The sequence below is a fragment of the Ammodytes marinus genome, assembly GCF_949987685.1.
Source record: "Ammodytes marinus genome assembly, chromosome: 4".
Taxonomy (NCBI): Eukaryota; Metazoa; Chordata; class Actinopteri; order Uranoscopiformes; family Ammodytidae; genus Ammodytes; species Ammodytes marinus.
The window spans coordinates 14417840-14427840 of NC_137233.1; the positions used below are offsets into that span (position 1 = coordinate 14417840).

General features: G+C 41.5%; 1 protein-coding gene across 1 annotated transcript in view; it reads left to right on the forward strand.

Annotated features, from left to right (window-relative positions):
- Positions 1–6858, forward strand: part of trim62.1 (tripartite motif containing 62, tandem duplicate 1) — a 28918-nt gene extending 22060 nt beyond the window's left edge. Inside the window, exons 5-6 of the mRNA XM_080025431.1 lie at positions 1944–2059; positions 6172–6858. Coding sequence (XP_079881557.1) covers positions 1944–2059; positions 6172–6722 — 667 coding nt within the window. The 3' untranslated portion in view covers positions 6723–6858. The remainder of the gene's footprint in view (positions 1–1943; positions 2060–6171) is intronic.
- The last annotated feature ends 3143 nt before the right edge of the window (positions 6859–10001 follow it).

Here is a 10001-nt window from a genome sequence, read left to right on the forward strand (position 1 = left end):
TTTTAATTGGACAGAGCAGATTAATGAAGTCCAGTAAAGAACTAGCAGGAGTGACGGAATTAAAAACTATTATGTTACCTTTTTTAATAAAATACCACAATATATTTTTTAATTTTTTTGGTTCAAGATTTTTTTTAATCCAATCTTGATGTGGATTATATCATGTTTTAGAAGAGATTTAATTAAATTGATGAGCACTCCGTAGAGATAAGTAGGGCATCGTAGCAACTGTAGCATCAGTAACGTATCAAACTGTATCATATGCTAAATCGGGTTCCTAGTTTTGTTTACGTCTACCTCTTATGTCAGATTGTATCTGTTCTAAATTAGCTAATTTTTTTTTTTAAATATGCCTAAATTCCTATATGACTGCTTTGGTTAAACCAACATTAAGTACTGATTTTCTATTTTTTATATGTTTTGGTCACTTACCACCATCACCCTGTTAGCTTTTATACTCCACAAGCTAACAGTCAGTAGCTCGCAGGTTTTAAAGGATGGAAATGGTAAGTTAGTTGATACTAGGGGTGTCTTCAACCAAGTATTTACATTGTTAAATCTGTTTGGTCAAGTCTTGCCTATAGTCGACTGATAACCGATTCATGTTTTTTTTTCTGCTCATTGAGCCTTACTCTAATTTGCAAGACTATCATGGTGAGTTATTCACGCACACTGAAGGCCTCTACACATGATCAGCGCTAAACCGCTTTGCACTGGCTGTCCAGTTGTTTTCCTATGGAGCGGTACCGTTGCCTTTTGGTGTGGTGCACTGCTTGAACCCCCCCCCCCCCACGGCCCACCCCACCCCGCTCCCCTACCGTTGAAAGCCACACCAAGCAGAGTAGGGAGAGAAAGAAACTTAAAACTTAAAATACATTGCGAATAAACTCTTTTTCTTCCTCTTCTTTTTCTTCTACTTTCTGGGGTGACAACTGGCGTTGCTGTTGCCTAGCAATGGTGACTGGCTCGATATTTTTGATGACGTATACCTGTGCTCCACTGTGCCTCTGCGCCCTACATGGCGGTGAGCGAAGCGCAAAGTTCTTATCATGTAAAGGCGGCTTAAGGAGATTAATTAAAGGCTCATTAGTTATTTTTAATAGGCTGATATTTGTATACCACAATAGGCAATGTATCATGATAGAGTGGGAGAAACCAAGCCATTAGATGTAACATTAGACAACCAGTATCCCCATATAGCCAGAATAGATTGATCCTTGTTTCTTAACCACATTTGCGACTATTCAACTGTGACAGTTGAATAGGGCTCCATTCGATTAAATCGTGGTTTAGTCAACTTTTCAGGGTCACCCCTAGTTGATACCAAATCATTCTCAGTTGAATAAATGTAGGTCTAAGTTAAAGATGAGTCATCAAATAGTTTAATATTTTAGAGGAAAACAATTAACAGGTATTTTGATACTCAAACATATGTTAATCAACAAAAATTAGCAATTAAGACAACGCCAAATTAACTTGTAATTTTTTTTTTCAGAAGTAATATTCTGCTACAGAAGGACAAAAGTGTGATGCTGGAATGCCCCATGAATTTATATAAAAACACATATTTTAATTCAAAGAATAACCTGATGTCTCTCCACAAATTTGAAGGGTCCCTTTTTTTTTATATATTTCCCTGTTATTTTGAGCACTAAGCGATCCACGCAATGTCTTGCCTGAACTCTGGACTACATGTAGGAGTGCACTTATTGATCCATGTGGAGGTTCATATTGATCAAACTCGAATGGTGTTACATACATCTCTGTTGTCGGAGATTTATGAAGCAGTTTGTCAGCTGTAAAATGTCAATAATGGCACATTTTAAAGACACGAAGAAGAAGAATTACTTGAAGCATCGGCGTTGTGGGTTGAAGTAACAGCATTATTTTGAAAATGCGGAAAAGACGATGTAGACTGCTATTGATCTGTTTCTCTGTTCCAGGATTAAAGGGAAGATTCACGAGACCAATCTGACATATGAAGATTTTCCCACATCCAAGTACATGGGGCCCTTACAGTACACAATATGGAAGTTGCTTTTCCAGGATATCTCACCAGGTATGTTAACATGAGCTGTTAAAAGAATGGTTCGACAAATACACTAAACTGCTTTGCTGCTGTTAGAGAAGAAGATCAATACCAATCTCATGTCTGTGTAAAATAAAGGGCTGCAGATTGGGTAGTTTATAATTTTTTATTTTTTTACAGATTAAATCAACAAGATATAACTAGAGATGCTTGTAGAATGGCATCAATCTTTTAATTTAACTCTCAAAGTGAGCAAGTAACCACATTTTCCACCACTGTTTCTTTAAAAACTGCTTTCTATCTAATTTTCCTTCAGTAGCTGAATGTTCGCCTCAGGAACACACAGTACAGGAACTAGTCTTGCCCTGCATTAGGATTTTTGCGGGATGCTTTGAGCTTTCTTCCCTTCCTTGGAGGAGAAATGATGGTCAGACCTGGAGGGCGGGTTGCCTTTCTTTGTCTGACGTGCCAAGAGGAGCTCTACGCCCTCTGCCCGACAACCATCACTCACCCACTGGAGATTATTTGAAATAATATGCGGAGGAATTTTTTCACTCCCTCTGTCAATTCTCTCATTACAGCTCGCTGCCGGCTGCGGGGAGGCCAGGCAGTTTTTTTTGGCCTCCCTTATCTGTCTGCCAAATGGAACAATCGGTTACCATCCCTCACCAGTGGTTGCCACAGACACAATAAAGACATTCCTCCCATCATCCCTTGCTGTGACTGATGGGTTAGCAGCAAATAACTACCAGATGCCCATATATATATTTATTTATTTATTGTATTTTTTCCTCCTCTCGTGTTCAGCAGGAAAAATGGTTTCTGCATTTCTTTGTCTATGCTTGCAGGTCCCTCTCTGAGACCTGCAGAGGGACAGTCTTACACTGAGCTCAGGTTATGAAATGTTAATGACTTGATTGTAACAAACACTGGAGATGTCATTGTCCTGCCCGCTGGCCGGGTGCTAGACCATTCACCTCCATGTATCCCAGCTGATACAAATCCAGAGGAACTGCAGAAATGCCTTTCCCACTCTCTGTCTCCTTTATGTGAAAGAGTGAGGAGAACAAGCCATTATTGTTCAGCCTGAATATGGTTCTCTAATAAGCAGACATGGGTGCAGATTATCCCTCCCTAAAACCACATAACTGCCTGGGGAAACGGCCCCCCTACTGGAGCCTGTGGAGCGAGCTGGAGCTGCCCCTCCCCTCCCCTCGCTGTAATTACTGCTTCACTGTATTGTTTGCACTCCTCATCGTCTGATATTGCTCGAATTAAGTTTCCCTATCAAACTCTGGAGTGCACTTGATGTTGAAGACTCTTAGTTTATGCATGAAGCTAAAAACAAATCGTAAGGAAAATATGTATGGTGGTGTACTCACAGTCCCACTCGGTGCACAACTCCACATTTTTATATACTGAAATAAGAGTCTAGCAGCTCTTGGGCTTATAACAAGCCATCAGTCATAGTTTACCTCAGGGCATGGCTTTGATCCCCTCCTCCGACTCGGGCAGCAGTGACTTTTGCATATATTTTGTTTATACAATATCCACCAGGTTGTTAAAGAATTATTTCAACCTGTCATTACAACCAAATGACAAAATTAGGGCTGTCAAATTAACGCGTTAATTTCGATTAATTAATCACAGAAAAATGAACGCGATTAAAGAAAATGAACGCAGATTAATCGCACTGTTGTGGAGACAGAAGTTACGAGAGACGGAGAGCGAGAGAGAGAGAGAGAGAGAGAGAAACAAACTGTACTAGCAGGTTATACAGCTGTTTATAAACAGGTATAAAAGTGTCATAAAAGTATGCGATTAATTTAGATTAATTAATCACAGAGCCTGTAATTAATTAGATTAAGTTTGTTTTAATCGCTTGACAGCCCTAGACAAAATACATTTTCTCACTTACCTCTGACACTATCTCTGTATTGAGATACTTTTGGTTTTACTTGGTCAATTTTCATGGAATTCTGCGACAGAAATAATAATATTTTTTTTTGATCTAAGATACGTTCCGTGTACATGTAACATCCCCGGTTTAATTCTGGCTGTTGCAGTTCAATACCCTACTCTGGTTCTCTTCACACCTTTCCTGTCCGTTTCTAAAACCATTAGGTACAGGCAAAATACCCAAGTAATATGCAATTTCTCAATGCTTCCAACACCACAAATTGATTTTAATTCACTTTGTTTGAACTAATACATAAAGGCAAAATGCCAAAATAAAATACAGTTTCTCAATGCTTCAAACTCCGCAAAAACAATTTACTTCATCTGCACTGCTTTGCCGTTATTCCACATTTAGAGCGTGACGTGAGCTGCCTGTCAGCGGAAAGGACAGGACAGCTGATTGAAAGTGAAGTTTCCTGGATAAAACAGTGTACACATACACTGTGTGCACAATTATTAGGCAAGTTGTATTTTTGAGGATTAATTTCTTAGTTTCTTGATCTGTTGACGATCAACTTTTTGTGCAGCAGCAACCACAGCCTCCCAGACACTGTTCCGAGAGGTGTACTGATTTCCTTCACTTTAAATATCCCGTTTTAGCAGGGCCCACAGGTTCTCAATAATGTTTAAGTCAGGTGAGGAAGGGGGCCATGTCATTATTTTTTCATCCTTAAGGCCTTTACTGGCTAGCCATGCAGTTGAGTACTTTGATGCATGTGATGGAGCATTGTCCTGCATAAAAATCATGGTCTTCTTGAAAGATGCAGACTTTTTCCTGTACCACTGCTTGAAGAAAGTATCTTCTAGAAACTGGCAGTAGGTTTGGGAGTTGATTTTGAGGCCATCTTCAACCCGAAAAGGTCCAACTAGCTCATCTTTAAAAATACCAGCCCATACCAGTATCCCACCTCCACCTTGCTGTCGTCTGAGTCGAAGTGGAGCTCTGTGTCAGTTACTGATCCAGCCACGGGCCCATCCATCTGGTCTAACAAGAGTCACTCTCATCTCATCAGTCCATAAAACCTTTGAAAAATCTGTCTTCAGATATTTCTTGGCCCAGTCTTGACGGTTCAACTTGTGTGTTTTGTTCAGTGGTGGTCGGGTTTCAGCCTTCCTTACCTTGGCCATGTCTCTAAGCACTCAACACCTTGTACTTCTGAGCACTCCAGGTAGGTTGCAGTTCTGGAATATGGCAGAACTGGAGGATAATGGGTTCCTGGTAGCTTCACGTTTGATTCTTCTCAAATCTTTGGCAGTTAATGTGCGTCTTTTTCTCAATACGTTTGCGACCTTATTGGCTATTTGCAACAAAACGTTTGATGGTTCTGTGGTCGCGCCCCAATATCTTAGCAATTTCAAGAGTGCTGCATCCCTCTGAAAGACTTTTTACAATTTTTGACTTTTCAGAGTCCGTTAAATCTCTTTTTTGGCCCATTTTGCCTGAGAAAGAGAAACTGCCTAATAATTATGCACACCTTGATATAGAGTGTTGATCTCCTTAGGCCACACCTTAACTCATTACACAAATACACATCACCTGGTATGCTTAAATCCAATAAGCACTTAGGTTTATACAGCTTGAAGTTGGGAAATTGCATAAAAATTATGATATGGCCAAAATCCTCACTTGCTTAATAATTGTGCACACAGTGTATGCTAGGCTCCATGAGGAGTACACAGGGAGAGAGCAGCATTATTGTATACAATGATTTCATTCCCCATCCCCTGTATGTATTTAAGCATCAAAAACACTTAGTGTGCGGGTTACCCTGGAGGCAGAAACCTCAGAAAGGTATTTATAAACCTGGGAAAATAAACCCTGAGGCATTTTCAGTGACCTCCCAGTCAAAACATATACTCAAACTCCTTGACATTTATTTTCCAACCAGACCGTTGTCCTTTTATTCCCCTGCCTGTGATGAAGAGACTTTTCACTGTTCACACAGCATCTGCAATGATGAATGAAAATGAGGCACTGAGAATGACACTGCAGTCCTTGTTTTATGTTTGGCCGAGTCATAACGTATTTATGTATACATTTTTTTTCATGACTGGCCTGTTTTATCCAGGCTGTTTTCCCTCCACAGCGTTGAATCGGAAAAGTGAAGAAATCAAAGCTTTAGTTCTTTTGTGCTAAGATTGTCTTTCTCTTCCGTCTCCCCTTCTCTCCTTGTCCTCCTCAGTACCGGCGGCGTTGGCCCTCGACCCCATCACCGCCCACCAAAGACTGATCCTATCTGACGACTGCACTATAGTGGCCTACGGGAACCTCCATCCGCAGCCTCTGCAGGACTCGCCGCGCCGCTTTGACGTGGAGGTGTCCGTCCTGGGCGCAGAGGGCTTTGTGTCGGGCGTCCATTACTGGGAGGTGATGGTGTCGGAGAAGACCCAGTGGATGATCGGCGTGGCCAACGAGACGGTCAGCCGCAAGGGCAGCATCCAGATCCAGCCCAGCCGCGGCTTCTACTGCATCGTCATGCACGACGGCAACCAGTACAGCGCCTGCACCGAGCCCTGGACCCGCCTCAACGTCAAGAGCAAGCTGGAGAAGGTGGGCGTGTACCTGGACTACCCCAAAGGCCTGCTCATCTTCTACAACGCCGAAGACATGTCCTGGCTCTACACATACCGGGAGAAGTTCCCCTCCAAGCTCTTCCCCTACTTCAGCCCCGGCCAGAGCCACGCCAACGGCAAGAATGTGCAACCGCTGCGCATCAACACTGTACGCCTTTGAAGAGCTGTAAACAACTATCTATGGTCGCGATTCGTCCAGACGGGATGGATGAATGCATCATAATCGTTAATTCACAGGACTTGTGTAGGTTTTTCAAAAGATGCTCAAGAAATCACTTTAAAAGAAATGTTTAATACGGTGTTTTCAAATGTTTATTTCTCTCAATTCAGTAAGAATTGTGCTCGGTGTTGCTCATAAAACAAATAAAGCTGTTTTTTGTGACTTGAAACAACCACACAATAAAGGCCTGCACTTGAGCCTTGTTCTGCATCTTTAATTGAAAAGATGACACTGAATGGAGATAGAGGGACCCCTGTGCTTCTCTGAGACTGTGGCAGTAATAAAGTAAAGAGAAGAAGAAGAAGAAGAAGAAGAAGCAGCAGCAAACGAGTGATTTCCTGTCCTAAAGTGCTGTCTTAGGCCCACCTTTGCACACTCCCAGGTGACACCCCTCTCATGATCTCGCTCCAGGCTTGTCTGACTTGTTCAGGCAAGTGGACACTGAAGACTGCTCACTTGTCTTCTCTGTGCTATACAGTAGGCTAGGGTTTGTGTGTGGAATGTGATTGACAGCACTCAGCTCCTTGTTTGGCTTCTGGTCTGCCAGTAATCCATCCTGAACATATGGAGTCAGTCTGAGAACACAATATTGGTTGCTTCTTGCAGGTCACATCCACATGGGTCTGTTCAGTCTTCATCATAGCAAGGAACGCTCTTGTTTCTATGTGCAACGGTGAGTATCCATGTCACCTAAAAACAAACTAAATTAATCAAAATGTAGTTCACAGGCTGCCCAGTCCGACCCACTTGTGTTCGGAAAGGTTGTTCGGAGGCGGAGGTTGTCAAGAAATATGCAGTCCCTCCCAAAAAGTATTCTGGCCTCCAGCATACACCACACCATTTTTTTTGGTGTCCACTTTAGATATAAAGTTATGTACAATTCTGCTTCCAGACAGTCACGATGCTTGATCATTTTGTCTTTGAAATTGAAAAAAAATATTCATGAGGCAAAGACCTCTAGTTGAAAAAGTATAACTTCTCAGATGTGATCTGAAAGGTTAAAAAGGTTATAATTTATATAGGTGGAGTCGAGCTGTATGTTTTGGAATGGATGGACTAATATACTGTGACTGGCATTACCAAGGCTGGCGCTATATTACATAATGAAAAAATCACTTGATAATTCCTCTGAGGCTCACCCATGTTTGTTTTGTTTGCCCACCATGTGCCTCAAGTGCTCTTGTTTATCAGTAGTTGAACACAAGTCCTGCAGAATCTGCTCTAAGAGGCTCCTGTCACTCAGCCAAGTCCAGCATACTGAGAGATACGAGTGTGGGTGTTTAATGTGCACGCCACGGGTATGTCTGTGTGTTCTAGTTCAGCTTTAATTTTAAATCCTGCTTTGGTTGTGCCTGACAATGTCCATCTGGCCATCCAAGCATACCCATATAGAGGCCAAAGGTGATTATTACAAACTAATTTGGAATCCGGTATAATTTAACAGTTTAAAAAAAACACACAAAAAAGGAAAAAGCAAAGGATAATGCAAACGGAAAAAAATGTGTCCTTCATTTGCCACTGCACATCTTTGCATTTGTATTTGTGTTGTCTGTGTTGTCCATGTGAAAGAAAATTGGGGCAGAGCCCTTGTTTTTATAGAATGTGATTCCGTTTTTTTCAGTATGATGCAAACTTGGGTTAATTTGTAAGCATGGAAGTTATTTTTTGGCTCTTTTTAACCAGCGCAGCTCTGTAGGGGTCTGTTCCTGCAGGTTGAAACAGATGCTTACATTTGACTCCAGTTTGCTATGTTGCGGACTTCAGTGGCTCTGCTTCACTTGCTGTTTAATATTAAGGAGATTATTGTGACATGGGGTTGCTGGTGGTGGTTAACAATGATTATGATGATGATAACTATGACACTTTTAATGATTAAAATGATGATTGTGTATCTTGATGATGGCAGCTGTGCACCCATCATTGTGTGAACACACTCTAGTGTGCTTTTGCTGCTGGAGGTTTGTGGGAAATGTTTTAATGTACAATAAATGACTGCTAAAGTCAGCCAGTCTCTTTAACTTTGTTCTGGTGTTGCTGTGCATCTACATTGTAGAGTATCAAATTCTGCTACATTATGTTTTTAACATATTTAACATCTTTATTTTCATGTGAACTACTGGATGGTTTACTTCATCAGGCCTATGAAACTCGGGCTATATTTGGGCACAGTGGAGCTATGAGCTAATGTTAACATCAGCAAGCTGAAAAGGTCACAATGACTGAGTAAATGCTGCTGTTTAGCATGTTATTTGCTCATGAGGCCTAAACACAGAGCTCATTTGAAACTGATGGAAATGTAAAAACAAATGTTTGCAGGTATTTAGTCATACATGTACTGAACAAACCAAAAACGTTGACCTACTTGTGGCAACAGATTAAAAGGCAGGGGATTCTTCTAGTTGATTATCCTCATTTTGAAGTGTTGCAAAACCTAAAACAGCTTAGAACCACAGCTGAAGAGAGCAGGAATATCATTAGAGTTCAAATTAAACTCTCAAAAAGAGATGTGGAGGCAGACTAGTCTGAAATGTAGGAAGGCTTTGCCTCTGCTTGTCAATACTTGCTGTGATTCAGCAAGAGTTTCATGCCAGACATTTTAGTTGATGGACACAGTGTCCGCCCTGCTAAGCCATCAAGCAGGGAGACAGTAGGCTACACTTTTTTTTAACCCTTGCGTCCCTGTTTTGGAGTATAGGTTGAGGCTTGGGTGTGTGATATGATGGATACAATGTGTGTGTTGAGTGTTCCCTCACTGTGGGTGAGCTGCAACTGTCAGTAGTGTCCTCTTCCTTTGCCACCTGTGATGCATTCGAGCGGCCGGTTGTTAAACTGCAGAGAACAAATTGGTGTACAGTTTAAAATCATGATTCAAAGTTATGATCTGCATCATGCACTGCAGCAGAAGCAGCACAGAGAGTTGTAACTTTGTACCCCACTGCTTTATAATTTGACACTCCCCAGCAGTTGAGCCATGTTGCATCATGATTTCAGCAGCTCCACAACAAACTTTGAAAAGTTTGAAGCAGAGTGCAGTCCATACACAAAAGACCCCTCAAAACAAGGGGCCTCATATCCTCAGTTTTGATTCAGAGTACTTCTCTCCTCTCACTCCAGGGATAAATACATTTTGGTGAGGTGAAGTTGTCCATCCTTTAATAAATGTTTTTACCCGTGGGTCAAAGTGTGCATTAAAAAAAAGTCCCTGAGCTCTCCTTTGAG